This window comes from Corella eumyota, chromosome 6 (assembly GCF_963082875.1).
Source record: "Corella eumyota chromosome 6, kaCorEumy4.1, whole genome shotgun sequence".
Lineage (NCBI taxonomy): Eukaryota > Metazoa > Chordata > Ascidiacea > Phlebobranchia > Corellidae > Corella > Corella eumyota.
This window is the reverse complement of record NC_137495.1, coordinates 4,727,390-4,747,506: the sequence shown is the minus strand read 5'-3', so window position 1 is coordinate 4,747,506 and position 20,117 is coordinate 4,727,390. Positions and strand designations below refer to the sequence as shown.

At 29.8% G+C, this 20,117-nt stretch overlaps 4 protein-coding genes across 5 annotated transcripts; 3 read left to right on the top strand and 1 right to left on the bottom strand.

The window, feature by feature from the left end:
- The first annotated feature begins 661 nt into the window (after nucleotides 1–661).
- On the top strand, nucleotides 662–4,226 carry LOC145755024 (uncharacterized). The gene is made up of 13 exons (XM_082571221.1): nucleotides 662–798; nucleotides 969–987; nucleotides 1,142–1,222; nucleotides 1,441–1,518; nucleotides 1,629–1,703; nucleotides 1,809–1,868; nucleotides 1,982–2,047; nucleotides 2,160–2,213; nucleotides 2,355–2,429; nucleotides 2,548–2,604; nucleotides 2,926–2,997; nucleotides 3,109–3,192; nucleotides 3,328–4,226. The coding sequence occupies exons 1-13, from the start codon at nucleotides 739–741 to the stop codon at nucleotides 3,498–3,500; spliced, it is 954 nt and encodes a 317-aa protein (XP_082427347.1). The 5' UTR covers nucleotides 662–738; the 3' UTR covers nucleotides 3,501–4,226.
- Nucleotides 4,227–5,235: 1,009 nt separating this feature from the next.
- On the top strand, nucleotides 5,236–15,256 carry LOC145754772 (uncharacterized). The gene is made up of 28 exons (XM_082570882.1): nucleotides 5,236–5,381; nucleotides 5,582–5,724; nucleotides 5,914–6,035; nucleotides 6,265–6,395; nucleotides 6,504–6,665; nucleotides 6,801–6,912; nucleotides 7,105–7,267; nucleotides 7,507–7,713; nucleotides 7,816–7,890; nucleotides 8,043–8,097; nucleotides 8,298–8,453; nucleotides 8,671–8,771; nucleotides 8,932–9,078; nucleotides 9,221–9,305; nucleotides 9,554–9,700; nucleotides 10,976–11,146; nucleotides 11,379–11,549; nucleotides 11,713–11,820; nucleotides 12,046–12,189; nucleotides 12,386–12,543; nucleotides 12,653–12,725; nucleotides 12,910–13,053; nucleotides 13,195–13,410; nucleotides 13,551–13,697; nucleotides 13,786–13,995; nucleotides 14,078–14,183; nucleotides 14,344–14,431; nucleotides 14,811–15,256. The coding sequence occupies exons 1-28, from the start codon at nucleotides 5,264–5,266 to the stop codon at nucleotides 14,979–14,981; spliced, it is 3,831 nt and encodes a 1,276-aa protein (XP_082427008.1). The 5' UTR covers nucleotides 5,236–5,263; the 3' UTR covers nucleotides 14,982–15,256.
- A 129-nt stretch (nucleotides 15,257–15,385) lies between these two features.
- Nucleotides 15,386–17,795, top strand: LOC145754800 (mitotic spindle assembly checkpoint protein MAD1-like). Its single transcript, XM_082570923.1, has one exon. It carries the CDS (start codon nucleotides 15,494–15,496, stop codon nucleotides 17,609–17,611), a length of 2,118 nt encoding a protein of 705 aa, XP_082427049.1. The 5' UTR covers nucleotides 15,386–15,493; the 3' UTR covers nucleotides 17,612–17,795.
- On the bottom strand, nucleotides 17,730–18,571 carry LOC145754801 (uncharacterized). 2 transcript variants are annotated; one of them, XM_082570925.1, is made up of 2 exons: nucleotides 18,442–18,571; nucleotides 17,730–18,318 (listed from the first exon to the last, which is right to left on the bottom strand). In XM_082570925.1, the coding sequence occupies exon 2, from the start codon at nucleotides 18,295–18,297 to the stop codon at nucleotides 17,932–17,934; it is 366 nt and encodes a 121-aa protein (XP_082427051.1). In that variant the 5' UTR covers nucleotides 18,298–18,318; nucleotides 18,442–18,571; the 3' UTR covers nucleotides 17,730–17,931. The 2 variants fall into 2 exon arrangements, with proteins under 2 accessions (XP_082427051.1, XP_082427050.1); XM_082570924.1 differs by having other exon boundaries at nucleotides 18,424–18,565.
- Nucleotides 18,572–20,117: the final 1,546 nt, after the last annotated feature.

The following is a 20,117-nucleotide window of genomic DNA, read 5'->3' as shown; positions in this document are numbered from 1 at the left end:
TATTAGAATGTATATCTGGCTGATTAGTAATTTATAACTGTTTAAAATCATAAATAATTAAGCCTAATTAGTGCCTAGGTTTTTTTTTAAGTTGTAAAAATGTATATAATTAAGTAGCATAGCGATTTCGGAAGCACATTAATTAATAGCTTTTAGTTTCGATGCTAAAACAATTTTCAACCACTAATTCTCTAATATAAAATTTTAACTAAAAATAAACCCTATAGGCCTTTTAGTCTATTCTTTGTTATTTAATTGGGCGTTACATAGACGTGTGCAAAACTATAGCTTTCAATCAAAAGCAATTTTTTAAGCAGTTCAGTTGCTATGATATTAAAAGAAATAAATTTAGTAATTTAGTTTAATGGCTTAGGTTGTACGTAACGGTGCTTGGTAGCAAATATAAACAAAGGGAAATTGTGAAGGGATATAATTAGGTTGCCAATGCTGATTAATAGAAAGCAACAAAAAAGGTTGAAAAAAGATTTAAAGGGAGAAAGTTAGACAATTATTAAACACTTTAGTATGAGTTTCAAGTATGTAGAAAGAGAAGTATTAAAAATATGTTGGGTTTTGTAAATGTATTGCAAGTTTTAAAAAAAAATTATTGTAACAATCTTAAAAAAATCTCTGTAGCAGAGTTATATTTATTTTTATTATAAAGATTTTTTTTCAGAAAACTGGTTTAATTCTTAATTTAATATTAAAACATTGTGACAAACTGTCAAAAGTAGAAAAATGAAGATTTTTGTGATTTTTCTTCTAATGGTAACGATCTCCATCTATTCTGGATCTGCCGTAAGCATTAATAAAAAATTGTTAACATTTAAAATCTATCGCAACTTGGTTTATTTTAAAAGTGTTGAACATAAATATTATTAAGCTTTTGTGTCTAGAATTTAAACCACAATAATGTTTTTGTTATTTATTTTATTTTTCAAAAAATAATAAAGTATATCTTTATTTAGACTAACATTGTGGGCGAGGGTAAGTTTTGTGTATTCATTTACAAAGTATATTTCATTTTTACTACGAAAAAGACAATTGTGTAATTTTTTGCAATCTATTTTAACAACTATAGTATTTGTAATAATTATTTTGTGTCACATAGTATCGCTAGAATAAAATCAAAATATTTTAGAACCTTTGCTTACGGAAGACCAGGCTGTCAAATACATTCAGGATGATTTGCTCAAAGATTTTAAGAAAAAATTCGCTCAAAGTAGGAGATTTTTAAAATTTATTCATTTATTCTTATGTCAGAAAAATTAACCTACAGCCTAAATGTTAAGCAACCATCACTATTTTGATCCAAATTTAATCACTTTTTATTCCTTCTTTTATTACTGAAATAATATGTTATTAGTGTAACCATTTTGTTTTACACAAGCTTTAGAACGAAAGGTACTGTATCAATATTAAAAGCTTTAATTTTTTTAGACAAACTTTGCTTGCCAAATTGCAATATCATCGAGCTAGTGACAGTCAGAAGTATGGCAAAAGAAACATATTTGTTAAGTTAGTTTTTTAAAATTTTTTCTGGAAAAATTCATTAACGATTTTTATATAAATACTACAGTTAAATAGCATTTTTATATTTAAATAAACTAAACTTGTTTTTATTTTAGACGTGGATAGCGTTACGGATTCGATCGAAATAACCTTCAAGATTTTGGAAGTTGGCATCAATACAGATGACTTACGTACAAATTAAACATGTTTTTACCTGTTTATTATTTTGTATTGAATTTAATTTAAGATTTTTAGTTAAACTGCTGTAAATGCCTTCATTAAAGCATTATTTTTAGTTAAAAAGTGGGACCAAAACACAAAAGACAAACTTGCAAAAATACTGATTAAATTAACCAGTAAGTTATCCTACTCTTATGTTAGCCTTACATATTTTTTAACCTTTTGGTCATTTACAAATCTTCTTGACCCTATTTTTTTAAAGTTAAACTATTAGATGTTTGTTTTGCAGAGATCGATACTTACGACTTGACAACATTAATCTGGGCGGTTTCGATGATTGAAGACACCCGAAATGGTAAATATATAATTTCAATATACCACAACATGTTGTTGCATTTACAGGGTTGCTTTTTATAATATTACACTAACTGATAACCTTATGATGATACCGGTATATGTTATTTTAGTTGAAGCCGCTGCTGTTGATAAGTGGATAGCTACACTTGAGTTCTATGTGCTTGGTAAGTTTCTTTTTTCTTATTCCAAAGTATATCTATCGTTATTGACAGGCAACTTTGAAACTTTTAGGCAGGCAACTTAAAAGTTTTATGTTTTGCTATAAATTGTTAACTACTTTTCTTAACTGATGCATCTATTTTTAGCACATGATACTGCCAAGGTCCTGCAGGAAGATCAACAAGAAATGACTACTGAGTTTATACACGCCCTTTTATTGAGTAAGATTTTGTAAAAGACATTTAAAATATTGAAGTTTAATGTTTATAAGCGCTTATTTTGCACCATCGTTTACAATAAATTGATAATTTAAAACAGTGTTTGTTTGATTATGTTTAGGTATACAACAAGTAAATCCGGACTTTTTGAATGAACAACTTGAAGATATCATGAAACGTGAGTAATGTTAAGTGGTGTTTTTTTCACAATCTATTAGTTGGTTTGTTTTAAAAAAGTTTTCGTAGCGATGTTATTGTTTACCTATGCCCTAATAGATATTATCTGACTTAATGTGAATGTGAGTATATTACAAATGTCGATACTAAGGCTTTAAATTGCTTTAACCTTTCTTAGCCTCTATAAATTTCCGGGTATTGAATTGACGGGGTTTGTGCCGGCATTTTTCTTAGTTTCTAAGTTGCAAATTACGATTTGTTTAAAAAAAAAAAACCTTATTTTAAGTGAAGGCCTAATTAATAATCGTTAAATTTTTTTTAGTATTTCATCCCACCTCGGGCTGCAAGTTGGAACAAAGCGTAATCGACATCATTAAAAGCGAATTGGACAACCGTAATTTTTATGACATTTTTTTAAAATTATATCGTAAAAGACCTTTTTCTTTTTTTTATTCGTTTTGTAAGATCTCTGCAAACTTTTGTTTAAATATACTCTTTGTTTTAGTTTTACAAAAAATCGTGAACGGAGAAAGAAATTTGGACAGTCTCTGGGAAATAATTTATCTATCGGTCGATGCTGTAACGAGTTGTATGATTTTATTTTTTTAACTATTTGTTTGACCTAAATAGAAAATGTTTAAACATTCTCATTGAAAGCAAGTCTTAATTTTTTAATTTTAATTTTATTTTAAGTAGAAAAATCACTTTCATTTTTATTTTCCAGCCGAAAATTGCGAAGACCTGAGCAATTTGAAATCTGCCATAAAAGCAAAGGAGAAAATATCTACTGAAGATATATTGGCGAAGGCTTTTGATAACATCTTTGGCTCATCCACCATGTCTTCTTCTAGTAAAAAATCTTCTTCCAGCTCTCAACAAGATTTTCCATGGGGTTGAATAATTTTCTTTTTCTTTGATATTAGCTTAGTAGTAGAGGTTGTAACTAAACGTTTACTTTAATTATCAAATTTAAATGTTAAAACTAAAATTATGTAACAATAATCACTAGTAGAAGTAGTTTATTTTAAACGGTGTTTACCGTTATGCTATGTCAAAAATGAGAGTGCAATAATCTTTAGTTAAAATATTTTTAAAATTTATATAATTAATTATTTTAAAAATTAAAGTTTTTATATTTTACATATAACTTAAAACTAAAAGAGATAAAAATTGGGAATGAATGAAGTATATGTTTTGTTAACTGTTTGTCTGTTAAGGATTACAACATAATATGTTTTTGATAAAAATTGATTCTTCTTTGTTTTTGTGTTTGTTTTATACTTGTTAATGTTTTGTTCAATTTTTGTTTGGTTTGTTCACTCCTAATAAATGTGTTTTGTTTTTGTTTTGCACGTGTTATGTTTTTATATTGTTTATTTATGTTTAAAACTTAGCATTTTTGTGTAGTAATTAGGTTGTAACGTAGACAGACTGACTTTAAGTGTCTTTGGTAAAACATTTTTGATTTTTATCTTGCAGTTTTTGGTATCAGTTAAATATCTAAGTAAAAGTGTAATAATTTTATTTGAATCGGACTTTTGTTTAACGCAGTAAATTTAAATTTTTTGGATGTTCAATAAAATTTTAATGTTTTAGAATTAAAATTGTGTAAACTTAAAACCTGCTGTACAGTGGTAATTTAGCTTTAAAATTATAACTAAAAAAAATTAACACATTAAATTAAAAATTAAATACCTTATTGATATAAGACTCTGTTTAAAAATAACGGTACAAATGTCAATAATAATAGGTCCACGTTTGGTTAACGTATCAAAATCGACCAAGACATTTTATCTATTAATAGACTTCTCAGTAGAAACTATATATATGGTAGTGTACGAACAACAAAAAAGACGAAAACGCTGATAAACAACAGGTGTTTGATAAACAAAACCTAGTATTTAATAAACTCGACTATTTAATCGATTTTGTTGTTGTTTTGTTTAAGTTATTGAAACTTTATATTGTGATTTTATCGCGCGATCTAAATAAATTGTCGTTCGCCGCGCGGCCGCAAAACCGGTTTCAACCTGACCGTACTGACACCTCGGGGCTACACAGTTCGTATTCCCTTTTAATATCATTGGAAATATATCAAACTAATGCAATATCGCTTGAATTCTGTTATAGGATACACGTACTTCAGTCGGGTAGATTAAAACTTTCAAGCCACATTTGACAAGTAACGTAGGTGTGTCTATTAATATAGCAATTTGCCAAGTAATTATGACACGCTTCCCTGTTAGTCATCAGCTTAAACAAAGGAGAATTTAGGTTTTTTTTAGCAGTTTTTAGAACTAGATACGGATTTATTGAAAAAGTATAAATGAAAAAAATTTTATTATACAAAAATTGTATACGTAAAGTTGTCTCAGTGGTAGACTTTAGCTCTTTGTTGTTAATAGAAACGAGTAAAAAACAAATACGTTATAATTTTTTAAAGATATTTATTATATATGGGTTAGATTTCGTTGAGAAAATTCGGCATAGTAAAATTTTAAAGCAAGAATAGAAGTGCTTTGTAATTCAATTAGATAATTTAAAAATAAGGAAAATTGATACGTTATTCAGTACGACGTTAATTCTTTGTTTTTACTTGATCATTTTTAATGCATTAAAACTTATAGAAACATTTAGAAAATTAATTAATACTAACAATAATGCGAAATCCCGCGTTAATTTTGGCGGTCGTGACGTGTCAACTAATTGCATGCTCCCTTGGATTCTCAACTGAGGGAATTTCCCTTTTAAGGCACCGAAGAGCAACGACGTCAAAACGTAAGTTAAGTTCTTACATGTTTAGCCTCTTAATAATGTAATAAGGCAAGTCATTTTGAACCGGTGAGTTCTTTTTTCTGTCTAAATAAAAACTATTGCTAACTTAAAATGTTCAACTAACCAACTGACCAAATTAAAAATTCAACTATAAAACTTTTACAACGTTTTATTACTCTTTTTATTTCTTCTGTTTGCAACAGCTCGGAATGTACAGGGGTCATGTCAGGGTACCTTTACAGGAGGGAGTGGAGCAATAGCATCACCAAATTTTCCTCACAGCCGATATCCTGCTGGATCAAATTGTACTTGGTCGATTCGAACTTACTTAAACCATGTCATTAAAGTAACCAATGACTTGTAGATTTCTTAACTAACTTTTAAAAGTTATATTTGCCCAAAAAGGGTTTAATAACAAATAAATCTTTAAGGTAACTTATTACTGGGTGGGGTGAAAGAGAGAAAAAATATTGAGGGTTTTATGTTTTTAAATAAATAAGAATTTGTATTAATTTATGTTTTACATTATGTTTAGTTTGAATTTATTTATATGGACATGGAAGATGGCCCAGTTCAAAAACTTTCAGATTGTGGTGCTGATTCTTTATCTATTCACGAGGGAAAAGGATTGAACGGACCTTTAGTTGGGAAACAAAGGTATGCACACATATATCTTGTGAAATTATCTTTTTAGGTTATGTATATACAGGCAAGGTGGCGTAGTGGTCAGAACACTTGACTTCACTACATGAGGTCTTAAGTTTGATCTCCACTGCTTTTATGTTGTAGCTTTCTTTAGTAAGGCGCTATGCCAACCTTTAATCAGCAGCTTATTTTTTGGGCAAATATAATCTATAATTTTTTTTAAATGTGATTTATATTTCAGGTATTGTGGTTATGACACTCCCTTTAACCCTGTGTTTTCAACTACTAACAAAGTAACTGTGTCTTTTGTTTCTGATGGAGGTATAGAGCGGGAAGGTTTTGTGCTGTTTTGGAAGGCAGTTAAATCACCGAGTAAGCATCCATTTGAATTTGTAGTTTTATTGTTAAGGCACCACAAAAATGTTGTGTTTATACAATACTGGATTTTAATTGTAAACTTGTGATTTTGTTCTGTTGTAGAGAAAACTTTTAACTGTAATTTTGAGTCCATCAACGGTTTGTGTTTTGGTTGGAGCCAGAGTTTTGACGATGATTTTGATTGGCTACTCAAGCATGGTAAAACTCCATCTGGCAAACGTAACGTAACTGGACCTTCTAATGACCATACACTAGGAACTATAGGTAAAGATAAGTTTACTTAGATTATTGTATGTTAATGCACTTAACAGTATTAAGAAAATTCATAAACACTTTCAAATATTCAAACTTGATCTCCTTTCTATAATTTCAAACTTACAACTAAACCTTATTATGTAGACGGAACATATTACTATACCGAAGCATCAGGAAAAAGACCAAACCAGAGAGCTATCCTTCTTACATCGCCAAGAACCCTTTCTAATGCTCCAGTCTACTGCCTGGAGTTTTGGTAGGTCAAAATTTAAATTGTTTATATAATAAACAATGTATTATCTACTGTTTTTGCGTAATAAATTTAATAGAGTTTTTGGTAATTGCTTTTAACTAGGATTACTTTATTATCAAGATGTTATAAAAATGTATGTAACTGAATCTAATGTGAGAATTTATTAGATTTTATTAACTCTTGTAACATTACCAGGTATCACATGAAAGGTGCTGGTATGGGATCGTTGTTGGTTTATAGAGAACCAGAACCTGGTGTTTTGTCACTTCAGAACCAAGTCTTTAATGTAAGCGGGCCACAAGGTGATGTGTGGCATCTTGCACAAATTAACTTGAACATGAGCTTGACAGAAATACAGGTAACATTTCATTGATAAGTGTTCCTTATTTAGGCTATGGAGTAGTCTTTTTACATTGAGAATAAGTAAACCAAAGCCAAAAGTCCCAATTTAAAACTTGCTTCTCTTTTTTTATAAAGAGGGCCTGATAAAAATCTTTGTTAAGCTCTATTATTATTTGAATAGTTGTTGAAATGGGATGTCTAATTTTTCTCAGGAACATAAATATTAACAAAACTGTTACATTGATGTTGTAATAGATTGCTTTTGTTGGCGTAAGAGGTCCCAAATACACAAGTGATATGGCGATTGATGATGTCACAATGAAGCGAAACCCTTGTGTTCCACCTCCAACAGTTGCAACCACAACAACAAGAGCTACAACGACCACCACAACTACGACAACAACAAGACCTGCGACAACTACAATACCTGCAACGCCACCAAGTTTTTTGTTTCCGGCAGCAGTGAGTTTATTATAAACACATATTTGTCAAAAATAAATAAATATTAAAAAAAAACTTGGTATTTTGATAATATAATTAAAAAAATTGTAATGATTTTTTTAGTGTACAGAAGATGAATATGAATGCAACGTTCGTAAAAATTGCATCCCAAGAATTTGGGTTTGTGATGGTGGACAGGTAGTTAACTTGTTTGTTATTAAACTTTAAAATAATTACTTCCTAAAATAAAAAAAATTTTGTAAAAGGAAATTTGAAAGTAAATTTGAATATAATAAACACCCATTTTTCCGAATTCTAGTCAGGATTTGATTTATTTTTAAATTTTTTAGGATTGTGAATTAAATGACGATGAAATGAATTGCCCTGACTCTGGATCACCAGCAAGTATAGCCTATATTTATTTTTTTTGAATAAAAACATTCTGATTTAAATTATTTTTCTACTTTTCTGATTAATTTTTTTCTAAACTAAATAAAAACATATTATTTAAAACCATTCCAAATTTTTGTGTATTGATTTCTAAAATTTTTAATTTTACAAAATTAACGAAAATAAATGATAATTTCGTCTACTATTTTTTTTAGCCTTTAGTGACTGGGGTGAGTGGACAAAATGCACTTTGACATGTGGAAGTGGAAATCAACAGAGGTCACGAACTTGTGTTAATGGATTGTTGGGAGATGTGGGTTGTGATGGAACTGCTATAGAGATGCAAGGTTGTAACATGATCAACTGCACAAGTAAGTTTCAATAGCTACATTTTTTATTAGTGTATTTATGACTGTGTAATTTATCAGTAAAAATTTAATTTTTTGTATTAAATTTGGTTTAGGACTAAGGACCGTTTTTACATATTTTTAGTTTACCCAAACGTAGGTAATTTACATTATGCCATGTACCATAAGCTTATAATATTGCAATTTAGTTTTTAATTTTAACTTTTATTTTCTACTACAGGTTGGAATAGTTGGGGTACATGGAGTGAGTGTTCGCATACGTGTGGTGCACAGGGCAGAAAATCAAGTAGTAGAACTTGTGAAAATGGCACCCCAGGAATGGTAAGTACTTCTACAAAATTCAGTAAACACTTTCATGCATTTATCTCAAAGAATATAAGAGTAGCCACCACATTGGCATACTATTTTTACACCAACCATGTATAATTTTTTATGACAAAATACTTGATTTCAATAAAATAAATGCGATTATTTTCTTCAGGCTGGTTGTATTGGTACTTTCTTGTTTTATGACGAATGTAACACACATAACTGTCCATTGTGGAACAATTGGAGCGCATGGGGAGCTTGTTCTGTAAGTGAGGGAACTGGTAATACTACAAGACAAAGACAGTGCATTGGTGGACAGGTATTGTTATGTTTACATAGTATTTTTGGCACAGAATTTTACATTTTGAAAGTGAAAATAATAAATAGAATATTTATGGCTTTGCTGATTGTCATATGCAGAAAGTTATGTAAAAGTTAGTTTAATTTTTTTGTAATTGTAGGTTGGACAAATAGGTTGTGAAGGACTGGCATCTGAAACGAAATACTGTTGTGATGGGGATGTAGCTGCACCATGCATACCTTCTAGTAAATAAACTAAAAAGATAAAACCACTTTTAAAACTTATATTATTGGTGCTTTTTTAAATTTTAAGTATATTGGTTAAAATCTGATTTAGTATGTTTAAAAATAAAGTTTTGCTTATTCTAAAGACTTTAAGACTTTTGGTTATGTATAATTTCTTAAATAAAAACCCTCAATAATTTACTTTAATAATTTGGCATAAAGAATATTATATTTTATGGAAAAAAATCAGTAGTTTTAATTTATTTTAGAATGGGACGAGTGGTCATCTTGGAACTTTTGTTCTCATTTTTGTGGAGGAGGAAACAAGGTGAGGACAAGAAGTTGTGGAGAAAATGAAGAGTTGTGTCAGGGACCTGTCAACGAAACAATGTCATGCTCAACTAATCCTTGCCCAGGTGAATATTTAAAAAAAACTGTGTTCATTTTTTAAAAGAAAAAAAAACTGTGTGCATTTTTTAAAAGAAGAAAAACTGTGTTCATTTTTTAAAAGAAAAAAAAAACTGTGTTCATTTTTTAAAAGAAAAAAAACTGTGTTCATTTTTTAAAAGAAGAAAAAAAACTGTGTTCATTTTTTAAAAAGATACCAAAATTAAATTCTTTTTTATGTGATAGCCTATATTAAAAATGTATTTGGTAATTTGGTTTGGTTGATGACATCTCTTTTAGCTCAAGGACCTATTTATTTTGTTTGTAGAAATTTGTTTATGTTATTTTGAAACCAGTTTTTCTAGTTTAAGTCACATGATCTTTTTTGGTTGTAGATTATGTTTATAAAAGAGCATTTGTTTTATATTAAAAACTAAGGAACCTTTATGTTAAACTAAATCTTTAAATACATGTGACTTCACGTCTGCCAATTGTCCTATCAGTTTATTTTATGTTAGTTTAAGATAATTATTATCTAATAAGCCACATTTAATTTAAATTAGGATCTCAAATTATTGGAATTACAAAAGTTTAATTAGTTTGACGTTGTACTTAAAACAATCCACGCATCCTTCTTAAACATATTTACTGTAAACAAAAATGTAATATTGGAATAATTTATGCCCGAAAATTATAACGCCTTGGGCTAGCAACGTGATTGTAGCAATTAAGTTTTTTCTTGTCAAAATTATCTTAGCCCGATCAAAAGTTATTTAGAGTTAGGCTGGCAAGATGGCAAAATTTTTATTAAGGATTATTGTAGGGCTTGTGCTATTTGTTAGTTTATCCCATCAAATAGGAAAAGGTCAGTAAATAAGTCATGCGAGTTTAATTTGTTCTTGATTTGTTTTAATAATAAATAGATTATCTTATACATTAAACATCTTGTAGGCTGCGTATAGTATCCTAGTTATAATCTGTTTTAAGTAGAATAGGATTACATAATTTTAAATTCATTGAATTACAGATTTAAATTGTTATTCTTAAATATTTTGTAAATAAATTAGAGTTTAATGTCATGTAGACATTTTAGTAATAATGAAAAATAAAAATATTTAATAAATAAATTAAAGATTTATTTGCTAATTATTATATATTTTTTTTTTAAATAATGTTTTTTTAAATGATTTTTGCAGCTATATTTAAAAAACATTTTAACAGATACATTTAAAAAATGTGATACTATATATTATTTTAATATTTTACTGATTAAAATTTTTAATTTTTACTTTATTTCTTTGCAGAGTTGTCTTGCTACAGTGGTATATCATCATCCACCAGTTCCCTTTCCCTGATTAACAACTTTGAAGCTGGACCATGTTCTGGATTGAATATATTTGAAGGTCCTGTGCTGGAGACTTCCAACTTCAGCTGTGGATTAATAACTTACGATGCATTATTTCAAGGAATTAGTGGTAAATCTTAAGTTTTTGAATAATTGTTAAAAAGCAAGCCACAACTTTAAGGAAATTGTAGGTGATTTTTTTACATATATTTACCCTTGATGTGGGAAGATACAGCATAAGAGCAGGGGAAATCGAACTCAAAATTTCATGTAGTAAAGCCATATGTTATATTTTATTTAGATTTTACCTCCAGACTTTTAAAATAATAATGACTTGTTGCTAAAACAACCTTATGTTTTAGTTACTGTAAAGCAGGGGACGTGCGTCCCAAGTTCAGAATGTCAGGACTTTAACTGTGAAGCAATGAAGAGGCTGATTCCACAGTTTCAGATAAGTGATTGTAATGTTCAGTGTTGTAATGAAGATAATTGTAATAATCCAAAAGTACCACCCACATCTCATAGTCAACCATGTAAGTACACGAAACCTTATGATTAATATTAGGCTGTCTTTTTCTTTAAAAATTTTCGTAATGTTGAGAAGATGATAAATCCTTTATAATGTCATATTTTTCACAGCATTTATTAGAATAAGTAAATAAAGAGGTTTAAATTTTATGTTCAAATTTTTGACAGCTGCCTGTCTCCTGCAACCTTGTCAAAATGGAGGTTCTTGTCAGAGTACTGAAGATGGATATATTTGTTCTTGTCCTGCTGGGTATGGTGGCACTAACTGTGAACAACGTAAGTCAATGAAGAAATTCTTAGTAAACTTGAGTCTTTTAGAATTGTTTGAATTTTTTTTTGTTTTTTTTAAAGAGATGTTTTTGTAAATAATTATTTTTTAATGATTTACGTATGTTTTTTTTTTCTATTTTGTTTATCATAAAATACTACAAGTCTTGCTCTATTTTGCCCAGTGCATAAAAAATTAGATTTTTTAATTACCAATTTTTTTGTTGAATACAGAATCCCAACTTAGTTGTTTTGGTGGTGTCTCTCAACGTTCCCAACTGCTTGCAACAAATGCTTCTTTTCTTTTAACATCCTGTTCACCGGGCGAAAATGTTTGCATGTTGGTATCAGTAAAAGCTGAATTCGAAGGATTGGAAAGTAAAAATTTAAAAACAATTTGCAAAATAATATATTTTTATGACGGCGTAAAAAATTATTTATTTATAATTACTTAAAGTTATGCTTAAAAAGCCCATGGCTTCTGCTAACATAATATAAAAAAAAAACATACTTTTTTTTCTATTGTAACTACATTACCAAATTAAAAAAGTTGAATTTTTGTTCTTAATTGTAGTTTATGTGGACAATGCACAATGTGCCAACAGTGCTCTATGTCAAAATGGAGGCCAGTCAGTTTGTAATACTCTTAAGTCAACTTTATCCCAGTTCGACAACCTTGTTTGCTCGGCAAGATGTTGTCAAACAGATTACTGCAACAATGTTGAAACTGTGGTATACTATTACTTTTTTTTAATAAACCTATTTAAACTATACATTAAAATGCTTTGAATTTATTTTACCACAGCACTTCTAGAGTTAAAGTTTGTTTATTTTTTTATAGCCAGCACCTTCTACTGTAGCAATAACCACTCCAACCACTACACCAACCACGCCAGCTGTTGTTCCAACTCCGAGTAAGCAATTAATTGAAATTTAATTACAAATGTAACTCTTCCTAAAAACGATTCTGGTTTGCTAGTATATAATTTACTTATAGAAAGTACTTGTAAAAAATGGCACTTATAAATAGTGGTAAAATTAATTTATTATTCAGACATATTAAAAGTGTCTTAATTTTTTTTTTTTATTTTTTCTTAGGAGTTACTTGCCCAAAACGTAACCTTGCAAATGCAAGAAAATTAGGTCGAAGATGTCCAAAAGAATGTCGAGCTGATGCTCAATGTAATGCTGGTATGAGATGTCAGTGTGATGGACCTTGTGGTAGAACTTGTTCGTCTCCAGGTCAGTTAAAAATCAGTCTTCAAAACTATTAAATATAATTAAATTAAAATTAATTTTTGTCGATTCAAATCCATTACTAATTGTAAAACAAAAGCTATATGTTGTACTGTATTATTTTATTTAAAATCTTATTTATTTCAGATGCACAATGTAAACCTAATCATGCAGAAACAGCATCCCCAGGCAGAATAGCAACTTGTACCCGGGGCTCCTTTGTTGGATCAAAATGTAGTTTCAAATGCAATAAAAATTACAAATTGGTTGGACTGCCAAACATGAACTGTATGAGTAATTTAAAATGGGATAAATCCAAAGCTCCAACTTGTAAGGCTGCTGCACCAACAACAACAGCACCAGGTGATTTTTTTTCTTCACAATTATATATATTTGTTGGATTTGAGATGAGGTGAGGAGAATTTAAGATAAAAAGGTACGATTAGCACCTTGGAGGTGCTACAATAGAGCATAGAATCTTTTTTATCTTATAATTTTTTTAGTAAAAGTAACTTGCCCAAAGAGAAATCTGGCTGCGGCAAGAAAACTTAGACGAACATGTCCAAAAAGTTGTACAACCAACAGACAATGTTTAAATGGAAAAAAATGTCAGTGTGATGGTCCTTGTGGTAAAACATGTTCATCGCCAGGTAATGTAGTGTTGTATCATACAACATTGTTAATTTAATAACTAAATAAGTACAAATAACATACCATATTTTTTTACTATTAATTTAGATGCTAAATGTACACCGAACCATCCAGCAAAAACATCTCCCGGTAGAATAGTAATCTGTTCTCATGGTTCATTTGTTGGATCAAAATGTAATTTTAAATGCAAGAAAAATTACAAGTTGGTTGGACTTCCTAACATGAACTGTATGAGTAATTTAAAATGGGATAAATCTAAACCTCCAACTTGTAAGGCTAAAGCATCAACTACAGAAGGTAAGTGGTTAAGTTATGGTTAAGTTATAGTGGTTAAGTTATGGTTATGGATGCTTATTAAAAATAAATTGATTTTTTTTAGGTGGGAATACTTTGTCATGTCGCCAGCGTAAACCATTACACGATCAATGTTGTGGAAAATTATCTTACAATTCCAACAATGTTTTGTGTTGCAATAAAAGAATAAGGTAAAAAATAATGTTAACAAACACATATTTTTTTGGTATTCATTCCCCTATTTATCTAAAACAAACTGTACTTGTTTATCATAGTGGTAAAATATATACATAGTGGTAAAATATATATTTGTTATATACTTGGCATTCATATTTTATGTTATTTCTTAAGGCCGAAAACAGGACCAACAACAATGTGTTGCAACATGATAACCTACGATTCCAGAACACGAGGTTGCTGCAATAACAAAGTTTTTGCGGTAAGCACAACTTGCATTTAAAGAAATTTTGATTCAACTTTGACAAGTTTCCCAGGCCTAGGTTAAAATGTTGATAAAGCATTGTGGTGTTTTGTTGTCACCTTAACCAACATGCACTTAATGTTTAAGTTTAATTGCTGGTTACTTTGACTGCTGTTTAAGTGCAAAGCATTTAATTTTATATTTAATTCCAGGGTAGTGATTAATCTTTGAGTAGGTGTCAAAGTTTTGACAGAAATCATTAAGTATATTTATTTGCTCAGTCTCTATTAAACTTTAGTGAGGCCGAAGTATTTTTAAAGTTTTTCAAAGTGTTGTGAACTAGCTCAAAAATGTTTTTTTCATTAGTTTAACCTTAAAACATTTATATTTTTAATAGAAACGATCGCAAGCTTGTTGTGGTACAGCAGTTTACCGGTTAAACACAGGTCAAGCCTGCTGTGGGATAACCCTATACAGGACCTCGACCCATACCTGCGGTGGTAGTTTTGGAGGCCAAGTGATCCCGAAAACCCAGGGATCCCCTGTTGAGGAGGAGGAAGAAGAATAGAATTCCAATAATTTTTTAATTTGCGCTGCACACTGTATATAACTTTTCTTAGGGTCAAATGCAATCGTATTTTGCCAAAATTATGTTTTAATTTCATCACTACAGAATTGTATTTATGCCTTGTGTATTTTTTTCTGACTGAGCCAAATTTTTCTTGGTTGTTGCATATCACAGCATAGTGTTTTAACGAAAGTTATCTTTTTGAGAGAATAACGATGCCAATGAGTTAATAAAACAATTCATGTACGTCCAGTAAATGTTATATTTGTTAAAATAAAAATAAATTGTCTACAGTTAGATCTTAACCATGGTTTAGTAAAAACAAGGTTTGTGACTTGAATATAATCCACACTACAGTCCAGCGTGTTCGCAAAGCAGTCATAACCTTTGTGGCATGCTGAGAATAATTTTAAAATATTTTAAAAAAGGACTTCGTTTTGCTAAAAAATAATAGTATAATTAGGGTCTGCAAACTTTGAGCTTACTAATAATGTGCTTAGATTCTACTAAATATGGAATCACGAAAGTACAGTCCAGAGCACACTGGCTACTATAGGGCCATGACAAATTTTGATAGATTTTTAAAAACGACTCAACTCAACTGTTCGCCATCACAATTTCCTAGAATACTTGGGCCTTCTCAGTCCTTTCAAACTGAAGAGGATGACAATGAGAGTTTGAGTTATACTCCAAAACATAAAAAAATTAAAACTGAGTTTGATTCTGTTGTCAAAATTAAAAAATTAGAACTAGAACATTCTTCAGCAAAAAAAGCACAAATTAAAGCAAATATTGACCTAGAAAGCCAATGCGCAAAACTTAAATCAGAAAATGGGATGCTACGAGAAAAATGTGGAAATTTTGAGCATAAATGTAGTGAAGCTACAAGGCAGTCTCTGCAACTGGTAGACCAACTAGAAGACATCAAAAAGAATAAAATCGACGGAGTTTCGAAATGGGAAAACAACTATCTTTATTTGCTTAAACAGAAAAACGAATCTGAGGAAAAAATTCTGACAAAAATGAATGAACTGACACACTCGGTTAACGAACTTAAAAGTCAAAATATGATTCTGACATCTCAACTTGGAATTACAAATCTCGATTTGAAGGAAGCAAATGACCAGTTGGAGCTACACAAACAAAAATCGAATCAAGTTGCTGATTTGTTAACAGAAAATGAGGAGTTGTCATCAGCTTTACTTAACTCCAAACAGGAAATAAATAATCTTAACTTAAGATTAGAAAATGCAAGTGAAGCAGAGAAAATGGCAACCATTTTTAAAGAGGACATGAATCGCCTGCGGCTTTTAGAACGTGCAAACCAGAGTTTATTAAAGAAAAATGAGGCCTTAAAGCAAGACAGGGAAAACTGTCTTCTTCTAAAAGAACAACTTTTGTCGGCTGAAGAAAAATTGGAACGGGCTTCAACTAAAATAAATAGAGTTCCGCAACTTGAAGTTGAGCTTGAGACATTGCAAGCAAAACTTAATACATTCAAAACTCAAACCCTCGATGAAAACGAAGCAAACATTTTAAAAAACGAAGTTAAGGATCTTCAAGAGAATGTCATAAAACCTCTCCAGCTAAAAAATTCCATCTTGGAAAATGAACTTAAATCTTGTGTAACAAATAAAAATGATGATAAGAAAAATCGAAGTAATCTTCAGTCGAAAATTGACGAGCAAAACGAAACGATAATATCATTGAATGCTCAACTACTTCGAATGAGGAGAAAAGCAGCTTTGTCAACACATGAACGAGATTCGTTAAGAAGTATTTTATCGACATATGACTCGGAGCTAACAATTGACACACAATCTTCCTTGATATTAAAACGTCTTGAAGTATCCGAGGAGTCGAACAACTCACTTCAATCACAAATTAAGGAGCTGGAAAAGGAACTGGAGAAACATATGAAAAGCGGTCAAAATAAAAGTTTTGTCAATGTTGAAAAAAATAATGCTGAGATTTTAAAAATTTCTGAAGAACTCAAAGAAGCATTAAAGCTAATAGAAAAACTTAAAACAGATTCAATCCAGTATATTGACAAAATCGAACAACTCGAAAGCCTGATTGAGCAGAGTAAAATAAAGGGATTATATGATGCCCAGAGTTCCAAAGTTGTTCATTTTAGTCTAAATCCTGCTGATTTGGCGCACCAGAAATCTAAACAAGATATCTTGGACTTGAAATCTGAGAATGTAAACCTAAAAAATAAGCTCGCAAAACTGCAGCAAGGTCTTGAAATCTCGGTGAGCGAAATGGGGGATTCGCAAGAAGTAATAAAGAAGCTTTACATATCTGAGCTCCAAAACAAGAGATTGAAGGAAGCATTTTCCAAAAAAATCCAGGAGTTTCGACGTGTTTATTACTCTTTAACTGGATTTACTGTCAGCAGTGTTTCGGATTCAAAATTTCGTGTGACATCACAATATGCCGAAAATGAGAATGACTTTTTGTTGTTTGAGCTGAAACCAAGCGGTCAAGTTGACATGCTGGAGACTGAATACTCAAAAACTTTGGATGAGTTTATTTCCTTACATCTTGGTCACCAGAATAGCATTCCGATGTTTTTGTGCGCTGTCACCACAAATCTTTTCAGTCAACAAACAATAGTTATTGAGTAATACTTTTTGTACTTTTATTTTAATGATTCTTAAAAATTATTACATTTTTTGTATGTATCTTTTTATGTAAACTTAATTATAAGCCTACAACTGCCGTATTAAATATAAAACATTATCGCGATGTTTGTTTATTTATACAAGTACATAAATATAAAACTTTTATTTTATCAGAAAAATTCTATAAATAAAATATAATAAAAATTGACATTTTGTAAAATAAAAAAAAACTAAAAAGGAACTTTATAGTAAAAAACATTTGAATTTATGACAAAGTTATTCAAGGAGAAATCTGCATCCAAAAAGTAAAACTACATCAAAATTTAAACTGTTGTACTCGTCATAACGTTTTCTGATAAACGTGCCCTATGTGAGCGATCCAGGCTCTCATAAATTGCTTCCCGCTGGGGTTCAGGTCTTAAATTCCCGTCAACGGTCGTCACACTTTCCCGTACTTCGGTCGAGTAAACGTTTTCTTCCGCAGGTGTTTTCTGCCGTAAGAGGTATTTTTCTCGCTGTTTTTGTTTTCTACCAATGTATATATAAGCAACAGCTAGTAGTACACTAATAACTGTTAAAGCTACCAACACCCCGACTATGATAAGGACAAGGCCGTCATTATTTGGCATACATCTTGGATCGGTGACGTCAGTATCTTCGCAAGTGCAACAAACTGGTTCGTTTTCCATCACGACCTTTCTTGAGTTTCCCTAACAATTAAAATTCATGTTGTTTCAGAAATTAATATTTTTCTATCACCTATACTAATTAAGTTCTCTACTATATATATAATACTTAGATAATTAAATATTTACCTTTAGTTTATTACGTACTTCAACAACGAAATTACATCGGTTTGTGCTGAGGGCCAAGAAATTTGTAGTTACAATTTCAAACTCACAAAAAAACAAATTAATCTTAACCGACGCTACCTACCCAAAACACTACAACCGCAAATTATTTTATTACTTTTTAAACTAACCATATTCATCTAAGGTATATATACTTCTTCGCGACGTCATTAATTCGGTTGGGATTCGCTCCAGCGAGTCTTTTGTTTAGGAAAATGGGACTTATATTGTTAAGGGCATTCTTACTCGTGTGATTATAAAGAATGATTACCCACAGCCTGGCCGACGAAGTGTTTGTATTGATATTCTCAAACAGGCGCATATTGTCCAGAATTCCGTAAACAAATAAATCAAGAAAATTTTCGGACGCCTTCAAAATTTATTTTACTTTACCTTCATATACCGTGACCAACTTCAAAAAAAGTCTTTGGTAAAATTTAAACATCTGTCAGATTTTGACACGTAACTACAGAGACCTAATTATGGTTCGAAATCTTAGATTTCGAAACATATTGTTATTGTCATTATATTTATTATTATTATGGTTCGAAATCTTAGATTTCGAAACATATTGTTATTGTCAGTGTATTTATTATTATTATTATTATTGTTTTTATTCTTTCTAGACAGAATTTTGAAAGACGATAACTTTTGTTCTTTAAATCTAAAAGTTCTAAATTTTTAGTATGTTTGTTATTATCCCAACGAATCGCAAACCTCCTATTTACGACATTTAATTATCACTAATTACTAATTAATATATTTTATTATTAAAATTTAAATGTTAAATTTTCTGAAATTTTAATATGTTGTTGCTATTATTATTATTATTTTGTATGTTGCTATTTAAAATGAAGATTTAACTTTAGCTAATTATCGTTTAATTATTTTGGGTTTATTTATAAAATAATGGATCAGAGTGAGTTTAACGCTTGTATGATTTAATAGCGTTCTGGTCGCCGTCAAATATCGTCTTTTTCGCAGTCTGAGTTGAAGTAAAAAGTATTGGTTGAAAGTATAAGTAAAATATGAAAATCTAAGTTAAATGTGTGTAAAAGTTTTTACTCAAAAACGGTATAAAAATTAATTTTTGGTTGTTTATAATAAATATTAATTGCTTGTTTTTTATTAAAAATCAAATCAATATTTGGTTGTTACATTTTTATTGATTTAAAATCATGATACAAATGGTAAATTTTATAAAATCTCCATAATATTGTACAAAGAACATTTATTCGATAATTATATTATAAAGTTTAATACATAAATTGGAATTTTGTGTTGGTTAAATGAATTTTTATCGCGTTGGTTATGCTTTATTTTTTCTTTGTTTAATAAGTTTTATCTTTTCTTATTTTTAGGGTCGCCGGACTGGACTAGTTTTATTATGGTTCGAAATCTTAGATTTCGAAACATATTGTTATTGTCAGTGTATTTATTATTATTATTGTTTTTATTCTTTCTAGTCAGAATTTTGAAAGACGATAACTTTTGTTCTTTAAATCTAAAAGTTCTAAATTTTTAGTATGTTTGTTATTATCCCAACGAATCGCAAACCTCCTATTTACGACATTTAATTATCACTAATTACTAATTAATATATTTTATTATTAAAATTTAAATGTTAAATTTTCTGAAATTTTAATATGTTGTTGCTA

Coding starts and splice junctions, on each gene's coding strand:
- LOC145755024 (XM_082571221.1), top strand. CDS start 739: ATGAAGATTTTTGTGATTTTTCTTCTAATGGTAACGATCTCCATCTAT. Junction 2,214..2,354: donor ACTTGAGTTCTATGTGCTTG/GTAAGTTTCTTT, acceptor ATCTATTTTTAG/CACATGATACTGCCAAGGTC. Junction 2,605..2,925: donor ACTTGAAGATATCATGAAAC/GTGAGTAATGTT, acceptor AATTTTTTTTAG/TATTTCATCCCACCTCGGGC.
- LOC145754772 (XM_082570882.1), top strand. CDS start 5,264: ATGCGAAATCCCGCGTTAATTTTGGCGGTCGTGACGTGTCAACTAATT. Junction 5,725..5,913: donor ACTTAAACCATGTCATTAAA/GTAACCAATGAC, acceptor CATTATGTTTAG/TTTGAATTTATTTATATGGA. Junction 9,079..9,220: donor GACAGTGCATTGGTGGACAG/GTATTGTTATGT, acceptor TTGTAATTGTAG/GTTGGACAAATAGGTTGTGA.
- LOC145754800 (XM_082570923.1), top strand. CDS start 15,494: ATGGAATCACGAAAGTACAGTCCAGAGCACACTGGCTACTATAGGGCC.
- LOC145754801 (XM_082570925.1), bottom strand. CDS start 18,297: ATGGAAAACGAACCAGTTTGTTGCACTTGCGAAGATACTGACGTCACC.